Genomic DNA, 19794 nt, shown 5'->3' with positions numbered 1-19794 from the left:
TAAAATGTCCCCATACTGAGCAACATGACGGCGTTTTCGCACGTCAGTTTTAGTCATAATTCATTCTGAACACTAACAATGTAGAGGCGCGTCCGATCAGTGCATGTGTTATCATAATATCTAAGGTGCGTCCGATAGGCAAATGTGTCATCAAAATATCTAGAGGCGCGTCCGATAGGCACATCTGTCATCATGATATGTAGAGGCGCGTCCGATACAGTGTAGGTACACCATTTAACAGCTAGCCATGTTGGAACTCAAAACGGGTGTCTCATCCCGCGAAGTTTTCAAGTACGGAATCAGTTCTGAAATGTTAAAGAAGACCAAAATACAACCTACATAGGTCATAATCTTTTCTGTAACAGTAAAAGTGCTTGTAAATATCAAATATAGAAAAATCTCTAATGTTGCCTACATAGAAATGGGAAATTAGGGCTTGTGAGCGCTATACTACCGCAAAGATATCTATAAACACGTGATATCATAAACATCTAAAATGGCCATTTATCACTTGTTCTTCACCACATTAGACCAATGCATTGCTAATCTAATAGTTTGGAAAATGAATAAAATGATAAATTAAAGTGGGAAAGTTATTTAAGTTTAAGTTAAGTTACCTACATATATATAGTGCATACAGTAATGACAAAATTTTATACATAAACACTAACAATTTCACACAGGGAGAAGTAATGCTTAATCTGTGCATGTACACAGCATGTCACGCAGGGGCAAACTAATAACGAGTCTATCACAGGCACTATGTTTACAACTGTGATACATATTATCTGTAAGTTCATGTATCCATATATTTACTAGATGCAGTAGACGCAGTGCTGTGCTGTTGATTTAGGATTCGCGTATCAATATAAACTGGTACATCATGTGATAAAAGTATTACTTTAATATCAAAAGTGTTGGTAGACGTATGTGATTATTGAAATAATAACAAATTGGAATGAAAATAAAAAATGAAATCTGATTTTTTTTTCAATTGTCTTAATTGAACTCACTGTCTATACCAGGGTCTCCTGTTCCAACCGCCACTACATACCTGTAATACAAACACGTAATATTTAACCGTCACTACATACCTGTAGTACAAACACGTAATATTTAACCGTCACTACATACCTGTAATACAAACACTTTAGATTTAACCGTCACTACATACCTGTAGTACAAACACGTAAGATTTAACCGTCACTACATACCTGTAACACAAACACGTAAGATTTAACCGTCACTACACAGTACATCAACTATTTCCCTTTTTCCTGTCATTTCTGGAATCATTGGAAATAAAGAGCGTAACATGCTCTTCTATGTTATTATAATTTTTTTTGTGATTCTTGGAATATAAAGTCTTCCAACTTTTAGTAAAAATGTAAATGTTTAATAGGAAATGAAGATAAATAAAGAAAGCTGTAAATATTAAATACGAAATGAAGACAAATAAAGATTCTTACGGTATATGATTCAAGACATGTATAATAATGTTGCTACATTTATTTTGAATAATACTTTTTTCCGCATGAACATGAATGTATCACAGTTCTGGATTCTTCAAGTTCGTGCTTCAAAATTAAACTGGGTCCAATACATCCTCTATGGCGCTACAAAGTCCGAAGAGTAAGCTTGTATTCTGTTAGGAAATCTCCCCAAACTACGTGTCTGTTTACTTAGAAAACACTGGTATATGAAAGATGTAATACATTTTCAATACGGAGTAATCAATATTGTGAAAGAAACTTACTTTGCAACAATCTTGATGTGGGCACTCCTAAAGTCGGTCAGATTTCGCAGACAGCTTTCGAAGGCTGATGTCAGGGCATTGTCCTGGCTTTTAGTGACTGTAGAGTCAAAGAACAAAAGTTAAACAATCACTGTTCGTCTTGATGAATAAGTGTAATATTTTGTATTTCTGCTGATCACATGACTATCAAGGATATCAACGACTATAATGTTGAAGTTTGCATTGACAAGAAGTTATATTTAGATATGACAATACAATACAAATTACTTTTTAGTCTGATACACACAAGTAGATGTTGATTTGAAAAAAAAACGTTTTTATCAGTTTGATATAACTTCATGAACTTTTACCAATTATATCATGCTTTCTTCTTTTCACAGCATAACAATAGGTTGATTTTTCTGTTAAATCCATGCTTATAACCTCTGGAGATGCCGGTTTCTGACCTTTTTGCAAACGCACATCTTTCTTATCATCTTAACGGTCCTTGTATTATTTGAAAAAAAGAATAGTTTTACAAGTAGTAGAATATCACATCCATTTCATTCGTATGATAAAATACAAATATCTATTGTCATACTCATGAAAAATATCTCTATATATAAATCTGTGCAACTCACCATAATTACGTATTTGTGACCGTTGTTCTACAACATCAACGAAATTCCTGTGTGTTAGTGGCATGTGCATTCTGTGGGTTTTGAAGGCTGTTGATATATCTGACGAAAACAATAAAGACATACCGATACAACGCTGTCTCGACATGTAAACGAAGGAAAGATAAACATGGAGAGCACTGTAAAAGAGAATTGGACCAGGTGTTACTGAAGAATTAGCGTCTTTTGCTTCGTGAAGAAAACTCTCCGAGAAAATCTTGTTTAATGACGTAATTAATAACACTCTCTTAAACCATAAAAAGTTAATAACAACGAGTCAACGATAACAAAAACTTAGATATGTTAATGATTAAACTGTGTATAAAACGGTGATATTTTCGTCTCTGATGGCATAGCAAATAGTCGACGGAATCAAACTGGAATGATATTTCTATTGTATATTATAGAGGCGAGAGGGAGTTGATCTTGGGTCTCTAAAGTTTATTACGTGTATATAGCTATACAGTACATAATGAGTTCCAGTCACTTCTTGAATCCTGTTCAGTTTGAGAGAAGAATTCCCCGTATATCAATATGTCCTACTAGTTATAACGAATCCCTGTATCAGCATCTCTTAAAGAAATATTAAGTATTTTCAAATCGGACATCTTGGCAGCTACATGCATTTCCAAGATGTCTAGATGTATTTTTCTCTTCACTAGTTTAAGACGATAAAAGCGAAAAATCGCTTTGACCTTGTTTTCTGTTCTTTCCTGACATTTGGGTGTTACATCTGAATATTTCCATGATCACCATGAAGACGAAAACAACTACTGGAAAACATGGGGATAATTCTATAATAAGCCTATGTGAACGTGCATTACGTTCAAATACGATGATATCGATAGATCATGTATGGACTTTCTTCAAATCTTGAAATAGACTAACTGTGTTGTTCTCACCATGATATTAAAATGAGGGGAAACAAATCATGCATTTCGATACTGAGAAAACCACTGAGACAATGCCGTGCACTTAGTGAGAAATTTACCCTGGCTATGCTGTACAGACAAGGCAGCGTCTACAAGCTTAATGGAGGATGACTGGCCAGCAGTGGCTGAAGGGGCCTGTAAATGCAAAAGTATGATTTTTTTCTTATATATCATCATATAAGACTCGATCCTGTCATCAATTACGAGCTTCATCTAGGAGTCGAGTGAGCTGGGATCAAGTGTTCGAATCCAACTATTGACATTATATTTCGATATTTTTCATGTGTATCTCGGGTTGTAGCCGATGAGTTATACGGTGTTATGATTATATATGTCTATAAACTACTTACTGCTACATTGTTTATGTCTATAAACTACTTACTTCTACGTTGTTTATGTCTATAAACTACATACTGCTACATTGTTTATGTCTATAAACTACTTACTGCTACATTGTATATGTCTATAAACTACTTACTGCTACATTGTATATGTCTATAAACTACTTACTGCTACATTGTGTATATGTCTATAAACTACTTACTGCTACATTGTATATGTCTATAAACTACTTACTGCTACATTGTATATGTCTATAAACTACTTACTGCTACATTGTTTATGTCTATAAACTACTTACTGCTACATTGTGTATAAACTACTTCCTGCTACATCGTATATATGTCTATAAACTACTTACTGCTACATTGTGTATGTCTATAAACTACTTACTGCTACATTGTATATATGTCTATAAACTACTTACTGCTACATTGTGTATGTCTATAAACTACTTACTGCTACATTGTGTATGTCTATAAACTACTTACTGCTACATTGTTTATGTCTATGAACTACTTACTGCTACATTGTGTATATGTCTATGAACTACTTACTGCTACATTGTGTATATGTCTATAAACTACTTACTGCTACATTGTTTATGTCTATGAACTACTTACTGCTACATTGTGTATATGTCTATGAACTACTTACTGCTACATTGTGTATATGTCTATAAACTACTTACTGCTACATTGTTTATGTCTATGAACTACTTACTGCTACATTGTGTATATGTCTATAAACTACTTACTGCTACATTGTTTATGTCTATGAACTACTTACTGCTACATTGTGTATATGTCTATAAACTACTTATTGCTACATTGTATATGTCTATAAACTACTTACTGCTACATTGTATATGGCTATAAACTACTTACTGCTACTGGTTCGTCATTGACACCTTCAAACAAGAGACCTTCTGGTAATGGTTGACCTTGCCCATACCTACAACATTGTTTAGTAACATATCTGCGTTTTATTAATAACCGTCAGTTTCTTTTGAGGTTTTCAATACGTATACATGATTGGCAGCAATGAAACGATCTTGTTCTGGTAACAAATATGTGCTTGACGCTAAGGTTAAATGGATAGATATCACTTAACATTGATTAATGATGGCAGTATTACAAACGATTGTTAGTAGACTAGTAAATACATACTTTCTTTTTCTGTTACAGATTTTAATTATCGAACGGTCGTGAATTAGCATAGCCTGAATGCCGACCTGTACATGTCTAAAAATGTGGCTAACATTTCATGTTCATAAGCAAGAATCTGACAATCATTCGCGACAAGAATAAACTACATTACAGTGACTATCTTGATTACCTGGCTTTACTATATCACAGTAATGCTTTATAGTCACATGAATATAAAACATTATGTACACCTACCCGCCGGTATACCGCAAAAACACCTTGTATAAATTCTCAGGATTAACGAGATCTGTTGAGAGAAACAAACAATTTTCCGAACAAAAGGGAAATGATATGTTATAAAGATACATAATACAATATCACAATCCGATGTCATACAATACGATATAAGGTAGATACAGGTGAGATAAATGATTACATATCACAATGTGATATTACACGATATAAGGTAGATACAGGTGAAATAAATGATATTATATCACAATGTGATATTACACGATATAAGGTAGATACAGGTGAGATAAATGATATTATATTACAATGTGATATTACCCGATATAAGGTAGATGCAGGTGAGATAAATGATGACATATCACAACGTGATATTACATGATATAAGGTAGATACAGGTGAGATAAATGATCACATCACAATGTGATATTACACGATATAAGGTAGATACAGGTGAAATAAATGATATTATATCACAATGTGATATTACACGATATAAGGTAGATACAGGTGAGATAAATGATATTATATCACAATGTGATATTACACGATATAAGGTAGATACAGGTGAGATAAATGATCACATCACAATGTGATATTACACGATATAAGGTAGATACAGGTGAGATAAATGATTACATATCACAATGTGATATTACACGATATAAGGTAGATACAGGTGAGATAAATGATCACATCACAATGTGATATTACACGATATAAGGTAGATACAGGTGAAATAAATGATATTATATCACAATGTGATATTACACGATATAAGGTAGATACAGGTGAAATAAATGATATTATATCACAATGTGATATTACACGATATAAGGTAGATACAGGTGAGATAAATGATAACATATCACAATGTGATATTACATGATATAAGGTAGATACAGGTTATTACATGATATACACGGGTAGATACAGGTGAGATAAATGATAACATATCACAATGTGATATTACACGATATAAGGTAGATACAGGTGAGATAAATGATTACATATCACAATGTGATATTACACGATATAAGGTAGATACAGGTGAGATAAATGATCACATCACAATGTGATATTACACGATATAAGGTAGATACAGGTGAAATAAATGATATTATATCACAATGTGATATTACAATATAAGGTAGATACAGGTGAGATAAATGATATTATATCACAATGTGATATTACACGATATAAGGTAGATACAGGTGAGATAAATGATAACATATCACAATGTGATATTACATGATATAAGGTAGATACAGGTGAGATAAATGATCACATCACAATGTGATATTACACGATATAAGGTAGATACAGGTGAGATAAATGATAACATATCACAATGTGATATTACACGATATAAGGTAGATACAGGTGAGATAAATGATTACATATCACAATGTGATATTACATGATATAAGGTATGTACAGGTGAGATAAATGATCACATCACAATGTGATATTACACGATATAAGGTAGATACAGGTGAGATAAATGATTACATATCACAATGTGATATTACATGATATAAGGTAGATACAGGTGAGATAAATGATAACATATCACAATGTGATATTACACGATATAAGGTAGATACAGGTGAGATAAATGATTACATATCACAATGTGATATTACATGATATAAGGTATGTACAGGTGAGATAAATGATTACATATCACAATGTGATGTTACACGATATAAGGTAGATACAACCGTGGTAAACAGCACAAAGAACTAGTTATTCTTGTTTGTTGTAAGGGGCATGCTGACAGCGATTATACTAGAGATTAGAGATGTGAAAGTTGATATAAAACGTTAAAATATTGGTTTCTTGTTGAAACTAAGACTCATATCGTGGTCCCCCGTGTAGTCATAATCATGTCAATATTGACGAAAAAAACCGTTTTAATATTGTGTCCATTATTTGTCACAAGTATACTTTGTAGTAACGACATGTGGTTTACATAAACAAACTGATGTCCAGCTGATAGTGTAACGCCAGCAAATGACACCTAACAAACTTATAATCAAGATTTACACCACGTCAATCCAATGTCATTTCCACGTCATACTGATATCAGGAGCCTTCTGGGATGTATTCCTATCACTGACTATCATATACGTTTTTTCTGTTGTTTAAAATTTGGTCCTTTATTGTTTACCGTGATAATCGGAGAACATGGCGGTCATTTTCCTCAGCACAGCAGCAACATCCAACAGACAGTTTGTAAGCGCTGGGGAGTCTGACGCCTCTGCAGCATACACCGCATCTAGTATTCGCTGCAACAAAGTCAATGAAATGTATCAAATGAGTGACAAATAAGATATTCGTTGGATAAGAAATTTACCTTCGAATACAACCGAGAAAGTTTTTTTGTTTCATTTCAGAATATTATATTGTAATGAATTTACTGACAAAAGGAATTGGGCAACAGGCATAGCCTATAATGATCCTCTGCTCGCTATTATAAACAGATGTACACATCAGTCGAATAACGAATAAGTTTAGTAATAAATACTAAACACTAACAGTTTTAGGGGTAATAATATCACTCAATGACTGGGATAAGAATCAGTTCGAAAGTCACCTTGCATGGAGGGCAGCAAAGGCAATTGTCCATACATATTCACCCTCCCTTGCTAAATTCATACATATTCATCATCCTTTTCTAAATCCATACATATTCACCCTCCTTTGCTAATCCATACATATTCACCCTCCTTTGCTAAATCCATACATATTCATCCTCCTTTGCTAATACATACATATTCACCCTCCTTTGCTAATCCATACATATTCACCCTCCTTTGCTAATCCATACATATTCATCCTCCTTTGCTAATCCATTCATATTCACCCTCCTTTGCTAAAGCCATACAGACAAAAACCTTAAACAGTAATGTACATGTAGGAACGAAATATTTTCTTAAAATGAGAAAGTGAGCGGTATTAAGAAATCAGATACGTACAACATAGGATAAAGGATACAGAACAAAGGACATGGTTACATGCATTAATTTAGATGACAATTGCAAACAAACATGGCGAGGGAACGACTAAAACAAGTCGAGTAGAAAAGATTTAATAAAAAAAAAAAAACTACGCACAAATAAAATAGTACAGGATTAGGTCTAAACAGTGATACAGGTGTAGGATTACAAAGTGATACAGGTGTAGGATTACACACTGATACAGGGATAGGATTACACAATGATACAGGAGTAGGTCTACACACTGATACAGGGGTAGGATTACACACTGATACAGGGATAGGATTACACACTGATACAGGGATAGGATTACAAAGTGATACAGGTGTAGGATTACACACTGATACAGGGATAGGATTACACACTGATACAGGGATAGGATTACAAAGTGATACAGGTGTAGGATTACACACTGATACAGGGGTAGGATTACACAATGATACAGGAGTAGGTCTACACACTGATACAGGGGTAGGATTACACACTGATACATCGGTAGGATTACACACTGATACAGGAGTAGAATAACACACTGATACAGGAGTAGGATAACACACTGATACAGGAGTAGGATTACACACTGATACAGGAGTAGTATTACACACTGATACAGGAGTAGGATTACACACTGATACAGGAGTAGGATTACACACGGATACAGGAGTAATATTACACAGTGATACAGGAGTAGGATTACACACTGATACAAGAGTAGGATTACACACTGATACTGGAGTAGGATTACACACTGATACAGGAGTAGGATTACACATTGATACAGGAGTAGGATTACACATTGATACAGGAGTAGGATAACACACTGATACATGGGTAGGATTACACACTGATACAGGAGTAGTATTACACAGTGATACAGGAGTAGGATAACACACTGATACAGGAGTAGGATTACACACTGATACAGGAGTAGGATTACACACTGATACAGGAGTAGGATCACAGACTGATACAGGAGTAGGATAACACACTGATACAGGAGTAGGATTACACATTGATGCAGGAGTAGGGTTACACACTGATACAGGAGTAGGATTACACACTAATACATGGGTAGGATTACACACTGATACAGGAGTAGTATTACACAGTGATACTGGAGTAGGATTACACACTGATACAGGAGTAGGATTACACACTGATACAGGAGTAGGATTACACACTGATACAGGAGTAGGATTACACACTGATACAGGAGTAGGATTACACACTAATACATGGGTAGGATTACACACTGATACAGGAGTAGGATTACACACTGATACAGGAGTAGGATTACACACTGATACAGGAGTAGGATTACACACTGATACAGGGGTAGGATTACACACTGATGCATGGGTAGGATTACACACTGATACAGGAGTAGGATTACACACTGATACAGGAGTAGGATTACACACTGATACAGGAGTAGGATTACACACTGATACAGGAGTAGGATTACACACTGATACAGGAGTAGGATTACACACTGATACAGGAGTAGGATTACACACTGATACAGGAGTAGGATAACACACTGATGCAGGAGTAAGTCTATACACTGATACAGGAGTAGTACTACACACTGATACAGGAGTAGGATTACACACTGATACAGGAGTATGATTACACACTGATACAGGAGTAAGTCTATACACTGATACAGGAGTAGTACTACACACTGATACAGGAGTAGGATTACACACTGATACAGGAGTATGATTACACACTGATACATGGGTAAGATTACACACTGATACAGGAGTAGGATTACACACTGATACAGGAGTAGGATAACACACTGATACAGGAGTAGGATAACACACTGATAAAGGAGTAGGATTACACACTGATACAGGAGTAGGTCTACACAATGATACAGATGTAGGATTACACACTGATACAGGAGTAGGGTTACACACTGATACAGGAGTAGGTCTACACACTGATGCAGGAGTAGGTCTATACACTGATACAGGAGTAGTACTACACACTGATACAGGAGTAGGATTACACACTGATACAGGAGTAGGTCTACACACTGATACAGGAGTAGGATAACACACTGATACAGGAGTAGGATTACACACTGATACAGGAGTAGGATAACACACTGATACAGGAGTAGGATTACACACTGATACAGGAGTAGGATAACACACTGATACAGGAGTAGGATTACACAATGATACAGGTGTAGGATTACACACTGATAAAAGAGTAGGGTTACACACTGATACAGGAGTAGGTCTACACACTGATGCAGGAGTAGGTCTATACACTGATACAGGAGTAGTACTACACACTGATACAGGAGTAGGATTACACACTGATACAGGAGTAGTACTACACACTGATACAGGAGTAGGATTACACACTGATACAGGAGTAGGATTACACACTGATACAGGAGTAGGATTACACACTGATACAGGAGTAGTACTACACACTGATACAGGAGTAGGATTACACACTGATACAGAAGTAGGATTACACACTGATACAAGAGTAGGTCTTTACAGTAGTTGTTAGGACTACACACTGATGCCACTTTCCACATAAATATTTCGTGTTGGTCACTTGTGATACATTTTACATTACTTTACATGTATGTCGGAAACATCATTAATGAAGACCAGGGAGTATGAAACAGCTATTCGCTAAAACAAATTTTCAAATCCACTTTACCTGAATAGCTGGTGTAAAAGCCAGTTCTATCGTGGTACTATGTCGTATGAAATTTTCACCATCTTGTCCCCCTGGCATTTTGATAATCGACCTGATGTTCCTACAACATACCATTAAGCCTATAACGTATCATAATGGATACCTAGGTAGTGATGTCACAGATGTTCCTATATATGGTATAACGGTAGTGATGTCATCATACTGATGTTCCTATAACGTATCATAATGGATACCTAGGTAGTGATGTCACTACACTGATGTCCCTATAACGTATCATAATGGATACCTAGGTAGTGATGTCACTACACTGATGTTCCTATGACGTATCATAATGGATACCTAGGTAGTGATGTCACTACACTGATGTTCCTATAACGTATCATAATGGATACCTAGGTAGTGATGTCATCATACTGATGTCCCTATAACGTATCATAATGGATACCTAGGTAGTGATGTCACTACACTGATGTTCCTATAACGTATCATAATGGATACCTAGGTAGTGATGTCACTACACTGATGTTCCTATAACGTATCATAATGGATACCTAGGTAGTGATGTCACTACACTGATGTTCCTATAACGTATCATAATGGATACCTAGGTAGTGATGTCACTACACTGATGTTCCTATAACGTATCATAATGGATACCTAGGTAGTGATGTCACTACACTGATGTTCCTATAACGTATCATAATGGATACCTAGGTAGTGATGTCACTACACTGATGTTCCTATAACGTATCATAATGGATACCTAGGTAGTGATGTCACTACACTGATGTTCCTATGACGTATCATAATGGATACCTAGGTAGTGATGTCACTACACTGATGTCCCTATAACGTATCATAATGGATACCTAGGTAGTGATGTCATCATACTGATGTTCCTATAACGTACCATAATGGATACCTAGGTAGTGATGTCACTACACTGATGTTCCTATAACGTATCATAATGGATACCTAGGTAGTGATGTCATCATACTGATGTCCCTATAACGTATCATAATGGATACCTAGGTAGTGATGTCACTACACTGATGTCCCTATAACGTATCATAATGGATACCTAGGTAGTGATGTCACTACACTGATGTTCCTATAACGTATCATAATGGATACCTAGGTAGTGATGTCATCATACTGATGTCCCTATAACGTATCATAATGGATACCTAGGTAGTGATGTCACTACACTGATGTTCCTATAACGTATCATAATGGATACCTAGGTAGTGATGTCATCATACTGATGTTCCTATAACGTTTCATAATGGTTACCTAGGTAGTAATGGGAACACATGATTTTTATGTAACGTCCTGTATCGAGAGGTGAAAATTGTGGTTACGTTCCTACAACCTGACCATAATGGTTCCCGTGGTAGTGAAATACTTTACTGTTATATTCCTACATGACATGAAAGTCGAACATTGTCTTTAATTCGTAAATTGTGTTACAATGTCATCTTTCATGTAGCATGTTATAGTTAAAAGACTTATAGATAGATGAATAAATTATATACTTACGCAAAAGTCGGTGCCCTAAAAATTGTCAGAAAAAAAGACAAAAATCATAATATATAGATCAAGATTAATTAACATAAAAATAAAAATACATTTGTATGATTTAGCATTTCAATTATATTCATTTTATTTATTGTGAAATATGAACAAAACTCTGAGTTCGTGATTACTCTTTACCCATGACGCTGTACACACATTAAATAAACAAATAAACATTGACATGGATCGTATCACTTGTGGGTTTCGAGAATCAGATTTATCGAGGAAATCAAGGTGAGGTGAAAAATCCGTCTCAACAAATATTTACAAATATATAACCTAGTGAAAAATAATAGACATAGGACATTTTTCATGTATCGAAGAAAAATTAAACTATTTGTAGCCCAATAAGTTCTTTTGCCCTGAAGTAATTATAAACGACATAAAATACAGATCGATTAGAGTTGTTTCCCTTGTATTATATTGCATCATTATTATCGTCTAATGATTATATTGCATGTTTATCTTTATCTTGCTACATACTGATATTGTGTATGGGATAAGACTTAAATAGACTCTGCTTGACGCTCTACCCCTTGGTCCTACATATATTTATATGTCTATCAATTTGTTAGTAATTGAAATTGACTATAGCATCAGTAATACAAAGGAAACTCACCTTTCCGGGTCAATTACACAAATATAGCTCACCCCTCCGGGTCAATTATCCAAATATAGCTCACCCCTCCGGGTCAATTATACAAATATAGCTCACCCCTCCGGGTCAATTATACAAATATAGCTCACCCCTCCGGGTCAATTATACAAATATAGCTCACCCTTCCGGGTCAATTATACAAAGGTAACTCACCCCTCCGGGTTAATTATACAAATATAGCTCACCCCTCCGGGTTAATGATACAAATATAACTCACCCCTCCGGGTCAATTATACAAAGGTAACTCACCTCTCCGGGTCAATTATACAAATATACCTCATCCCTCCGGGTCAACTATACAAAGATAACTCACCCCTCCGGGTCAATTATACAAATATGGCTCACCCCTGCGGGTCAATTATACAAATATAGCTCACCCCTCCGGGTCAATTATACAAATATAGCTCACCCTTCCGGGTCAATTATACAAAGGTAACTCACCTCTCCGGGTCAATTATACAAATATACCTCATCCCTCCGGGTCAACTATACAAAGATAACTCACCCCTCCGGGTCAATTATACAAATATGGCTCACCCCTGCGGGTCAATTATACAAATATAGCTCACCCCTCCGGGTCAATTATACAAATATAACTCACCCTTCCGGGTCAATTATACAAATATAGCTCACCCCTCCGGGTCAATTGTACAAATATAGCTCATCCCTCCGGGTCAATTATACAAAGATATCTCACCCCTCCGGGTTAATAATACAAAGATAACTCACCCCTCCGGGTAAACAATACAAAGGTAAATCACCCCTCCGGGTTAATAATACAAAGAGAACTCACTCTCCGGGTTAGTAATACAAAGGTAACTCACCCCTCCAGGTTAATAATACAAAGATAGCTTACCCCTCCGGGTTAATAATACAAAGATAACTCACCCCTCCGGGTTAATAATACAATGATAACTCACCCTCCGGGTTAGTAATAAAAAGGTAACTCACCCCTCCTGGTTTATAATACAAAGATAACTCACCCCTCCGGGTTAATAATACAAAGATAAGTCACCCCTCCGGGTTAACAATACAAAGATAACTCTACCCTCCTGGTTAATTATACAAAGATAACTCACCCTCCGGGTTAATAATACAAAAGTAACTCACCCCTCCGGGTTAATAATACAAAGATAACTCACCCCTCCGGGTTAACAATAAAAAGGTAACTCACCCCTCCTGGTTTATAATACAAAGATAACTCACCCCTCCGGGTTAATAATACAAAGATAAGTCACCCCTCCGGGTTAACAATACAAAGATAACTCACCCCTCCTGGTTAATTATACAAAGATAACTCACCCTCCGGGTTAATAATACAAAAGTAACTCACCCCTCCGGGTTAATAATACAAAGATAACTCACACCCCAAGTTAATGATACAAAGATAACTCACCCCTCCTGGTTAATAATACAAAGATAACTCACCCCTCCGGATTAATTATACAAAGATAGCTCACACCCCGGGTTCATAATACAAAGATAACTCACCCCTCCGGGTTAATTCGTTTCCAGTTCGCCAATACAACGTCACAGTATGTTATGACTGGAGGCATAGACAACATTTCAGACACCCCATAAAATGGTACAGCTATGCATCTCGGTATTTTCTAAAATCAAAGATCAATGGTGTCATTCCTGATATGATACAAATGTGAATGTGATCGACCGAAGATTGCATCGGGTGACCATAAAACGCAAGTACAACCTTCGTCAATTTCAAATCTAGTGAAAATAAAATAAATGGATGACCGTTACACTGAAATTGTTACTATTTATTTATTTCGAGAATTACAGCAAAACATGGGCCAATATTTCCCCGTATTCAACAGGACAAATTCAGCTGGCAAACGAGTCGGCATATAGTTATAATTAAATAACGTTTTGTCAACGAGTATTAAAGCTGAACATTATGATCATTAAAACGTGTTTGGATGGAACATTGTATTTATGGTGCATTGAAATTAAACATTTTTCAAAGTCATTGCTAAAAATAGTAATAGTGTCAACCTGTTTACCTTAGCCCGATCATCCACTCCGTTTTCCCAAACATATCCGGTTACAAACCGAGATAGCTGTAAGTGGGCCAAAAACAGTTCAGCTCGTCCAGACAACTTTCTGTGGTCTAATAATACTAACTGAAATTGTTGAGAAAAAAACTGTACATTTTAATTCAGGCGTGGCAACAACTGGCATACAAAACTGAAATAGTATACTGCACGAGGATTTAACCTACATTCATGATTATCCTATGAATAAGTTGATAAGTTAAGAGGATCCAGAATAGAAAAAACAGCTTATTGCATAAGTATGAAATATAAAACTTGTGTTCAGATTAGCAAAACGCGATATCTCAAGATGTTTGAAAGTCATGGTAAACCTGATGTAGGCGTAACTCAAATAAAAATGAATCCCAATGTGCTATATCAGACTTTTTTTGGGGTTTTCTTATACACTTTGTTATATATAATTGTACTTTATCAAAGAAAGCAAAAACACTTTCTACGACGTTCTGTAGAAATTTCGTTACCGGATTACATTTTGACAATGTAGATGTTTCAACACTTTCAATGTTTCTTTCGTTGGTACATTATAGTACAATTCCCTTGATTGTAACTTTGTATGTCTTCAGTAAAACTCAATTATAGTTTACACAAATATATCACCATAAAACAGATTTCAAATAATCGAATTTTGACTTGCTGCATCAAATTAATTGAGTTTGGGATGAAAAAAGCAAGTAATTCAGCTTGTTTCTTGACCTCTGTAAAATTAATTTGGATGAAATGATTTAAGCCATTTCTCAAATCTTCATATTTAGTTGCAGCTTTAAACTTGTAAAATGAAATGAAAAGTTTTCACATTATGCTTTCTTATTTAAGAATCATTCTATTTTCTCGTAATGAAAGAAAAGTTTTGTTTTTAATAAAGAAGCCAGGACAACATTATTGATATTTACTCTCTAAAGTATAATTTTTCAACAAATAGTAATCACGACAAAAGTTTTATTCCATAAATTTTCGAACGATATATCTCTTAAGGATATAAGATAAGAAACTTAAGATTTGATTATCTGATCGACTTGATGAATATTATTTGAAAAACATGATCTAAGTGTTTCCGAGCAGTTCGATGACTAGATGAAATTTATTTGGGTTACCTGGTCTATGTATTTCCGGGCAGTCCGATGACTAGACGAACAATATTTGGCATACCTGGTCTATGTATTTCCGGGCAGTCCGATGACTAGACGAACAATATTTAGATTACCTGGTCTATGTGTTTCCGGGCAGTCCGATGACTAGACGAACAATATTTAGATTACCTGGTCTATGTGTTTCCGGGCAGTCCGATGACTAGACGAACAATATTTAGATTACCTGGTCTATGTGTTTCCGGGCAGTCCGATGACTAGACGAACAATATTTGGATTACCTGGTCTATGTGTTTCCGGGCAGTCCGATGACTAGACGAACAATATTTAGATTACCTGGTCTATGTGTTTCCGGGCAGTCCGATGACTAGACGAACAATATTCAGATTACCTGGTCTATGTGTTTCCGGGCAGTCCGATGACTAGACGAACAATATTTAGATTACCTGGTCTATGTGTTTCCGGGCAGTCCGATGACTAGACGAACAATATTTGGATTACCTGGTCTATGTGTTTCCGGGCAGTCCGATGACTAGACGAACAATATTTAGATTACCTGGTCTATGTGTTTCCTGGCAGTCCGATGACTAGACGAACAATATTTAGATTACCTGGTCTATGTGTTTCCGGGCAGTCCGATGACTAGACGAACAATATTTAGATTACCTGGTCTATGTGTTTCCGGGCAGTCCGATGACTAGACGAACAATATTTAGATTACCTGGTCTATGTGTTTCCGGGCAGTCCGATGACTAGACGAACAATATTTAGATTACCTGGTCTATGTGTTTCCGGGCGGTTTTATTTTCAATCAATTCGACAATACAACTGGCAAGGTCATTCCAAGGCTTGAAATATTCAGGTAGCATTTCCTTTTTAAGAAAAAAAATATGATAAGCTTTATTATTTTATTGAACAAATGACGCAATCAAAGATGTCTAAACGTGACACAATTATTGACCTTTCAGACAATCTGTACATCTATACAGATAAAAAAAACCAAGTGAAAATGGAAACGAAAACAAAATAATGGAACATCTTTTGAGAGTTGGAGATACACAAATATAAAAGTATGTCTTTTACAGCAACCACAAGCCACAAAAATCGGAACTAAGATCGCTGGATGAGATATAGAGATGCACTGACATAAAGTACCTTCTCTTTCTCTTATTGTCTAATATCACTACATAATTATCACTATAACACGTTAGCAATAATGATCAGGTGCTGACAAACCGTTCAACGAGAAATAATTACATCATTTGATTTCTTGTGAAAATTTAATTATCATCACATAGCTTTTACAAAATAAAGTATAAACACTCGTCCTTATGATTAATCACACAATCGTCTGGAACTGGTTATCAAAAATTTCAAGATTATCACTGAAAATTAACAATATTATCATGTGCTCACTTCAAAATTGATTGTGTTCAGAATGTAAAGGACATTGCGAATTCTTCCGCCAAACTAGAGAGGTTCTTCGAAACAGCTTACAAACCTCCCTAGGAGATTTTTCTTTGTGACTTTCATACCGATATCATCTTACTGTTTCGTGGTACTGAACTCATAGTTATCTCTGGATAACTATGCTGGGTAATTCATTTGTATTACTATAAGTGTGTTCCTTTTCACAACACCTGGAGTGTGTTTTATTCACATTCAACTCATCAGCATCTTAACTGTCGCTACACCACAGACAGCTACGAAACAAAATGTGTTATTATCTACGGTATATCTCTCCTACATCTCGAATATACCCTATTGGTTGTGTTTACATTATTACACCCAACATTCTAACATAAGTACCTAGCTGTATTGGGTTGTCTTATGTGCCCATACAGCCTACTTCTGTAATACACTTACCAAAGAATCTTCGAATGCAAACCCGGTCCTTTCTGAAATGTTAAATTCCTTCAGAGTCAGCTTCTTTAGGTTGTCCGCCATTGTGAAGTCTTTCAACTTTTCAACATCAAGGGCCTATATTTGACCTGAAGTTTGTTTTGTCTGTTAAAGTGTCTCACCTGTGTAATGTCTATGTGTATAGGTAGAGGTTATTGACCTAAATTCACTCTATCTACGCTGAAGGTTGAATCAACACGCTCTCAGGTCACAAACTCATTCAAAAATATATAGTGATTAAGCGCTGTTGTTTTTTAATGCGGTTTTTTAATCCCCGCTTTTAACCTATGTCATGATCTGAAGGAAATATAATTTTGACTCGTTTTACGCTAAAATAACAGATGCTCAGTTTGGATTTAGGAAGCAACTGTCAACCATAGATGTTGTATTTGTGCTATACACAAAAAGAGAAAGAAATTAAATTGCTGACTTGTTGGATACAATTTGGCATTTGACTTCATCAAGAAATATAATTTATGGTACAAACTTATAAAGGAAGGCATTATGGGTAAGATGCTAAATAAAATACGTTCTTTATATTATAATGTAAAATGTTGTGTAAAGCATGATAATAACTTGTCTGATTTCTTCGCTTGTCATAATGGATTATCTTAAAGGAAAATATCACCTCCTCTATTTTTCTCTTTATATATAAATCATTGCGAAATCCATTTCTTGATCTTTCTTAACAAATAGAAATAGATAGCCCAATGATAGTGGGTGTTGAGTTTCAAACTCCAAATAAAGAATGCTTATAGTGTGTTTCAGTTTACACGCCCGCCTCCTCCAGACCGACCGATATTTTCATTGAACACACGGAAATACTGGAGTCACTGGTCGCAGTTTACGCTAAAAAGGGAAGGGTTGTCATATTTGGGGACCTGAATGTCAAAATTAAAGGACATAGATGTGCTTTTGAAAACAATGAAGAGTCAAGAGTCAAGAAGTCTTATTTAAAGTCGCATATTACAAACAGGACAAACATTAGCACTGTAGTGCTATTCTTGCGACAAACATAGGTATAAGATTAACAACATCACAGTGCAGTTATATAAATACTATGTACATAACAAGATCAATATCAACATATCACAGTTAGTTTAGACCTAGATATAATAATTTAAGACAGTTTAAAAATGGATTCTTGTATCTCACACAGGATCACTAAATGCTGAAGTTAAGACACTATCAAAGTGTAGTTTACATATATGCTAACGTAGCAAAACATAAAAATTGACATAATATACACTAATATCGTGTGTATTAAAAGAAACAAGACAAGCTAGTCTGGCAGACCCTAAAATTTGAAAGAAAATGAAGATTAAATTAAACAAATGACTGGATATTTTAACAAATTAACAAGTGCACTGTTATTTAAATGAACAAGTGGTGGTGAAGGACTGTATCTGTATACAGACAGAACAGGAACAGACCTCAACATCCCAGGAGCAGCCTTCCGAAAAGAGTCGTAATTCTCGGCTAATCTTAGCTGATTCGGTGAGCTGTTCCAAACCTGAGAAGCTGTAAACCGGAAAGATCTTTTCCATACGTGGAGGTGTTCACCTTTGGAATCCGTACCAGATTATCCTGCCTAAGATTATAAAATACTTCTTTACTCTCACTAAGGCCTTGTAAAATGGATGGGGACATGTTATTCAAAATCTTTAAAACTCTGAGGCCATATACGTAATACGTTTCACATGTAAAAAATCAAATTTTAATTTTCTTA

At 35.5% G+C, this 19794-nt stretch overlaps 1 protein-coding gene across 1 annotated transcript; it reads right to left on the bottom strand.

The window, feature by feature from the left end:
• Positions 1-999: 999 nt before the first annotated feature.
• On the bottom strand, positions 1000-18110 carry LOC132545713 (indoleamine 2,3-dioxygenase 1-like). The gene is made up of 12 exons (XM_060209403.1): positions 18030-18110; positions 16940-17035; positions 15028-15147; positions 14501-14619; positions 10777-10876; positions 7257-7374; positions 5087-5138; positions 4571-4637; positions 3404-3479; positions 2377-2475; positions 1757-1853; positions 1000-1054 (listed from the first exon to the last, which is right to left on the bottom strand). Exons 1-12 carry the CDS (start codon positions 18108-18110, stop codon positions 1000-1002), a joined length of 1080 nt encoding a protein of 359 aa, XP_060065386.1.
• Positions 18111-19794: the final 1684 nt, after the last annotated feature.

Source organism: Ylistrum balloti, unplaced genomic scaffold, assembly GCF_031769215.1.
Source record: "Ylistrum balloti isolate Yb309-2 unplaced genomic scaffold, AGI_CSIRO_Ybal_v1 Utg369852, whole genome shotgun sequence".
Classification (NCBI taxonomy): domain Eukaryota; kingdom Metazoa; phylum Mollusca; class Bivalvia; order Pectinida; family Pectinidae; genus Ylistrum; species Ylistrum balloti.
This window is presented reverse-complemented; position numbering and strand designations above follow the sequence as displayed.

What these genes read in the sequence shown, in the direction of transcription:
- LOC132545713 (XM_060209403.1), bottom strand. Translation starts at nt 18,110, where the DNA reads ATGGCGGACAACCTAAAGAAGCTGACTCTGAAGGAATTTAACATTTCA. An exon ending in GAGTGGATGATCGGGCTAAG is followed by an intron (nt 14,620 to 15,027) that starts GTAAACAGGTTG and finishes CTTTGATTTTAG; the next exon opens with AAAATACCGAGATGCATAGC. An exon ending in GTCTGTACAGCATAGCCAGG is followed by an intron (nt 2,476 to 3,403) that starts GTAAATTTCTCA and finishes TGTTTTCGTCAG; the next exon opens with ATATATCAACAGCCTTCAAA.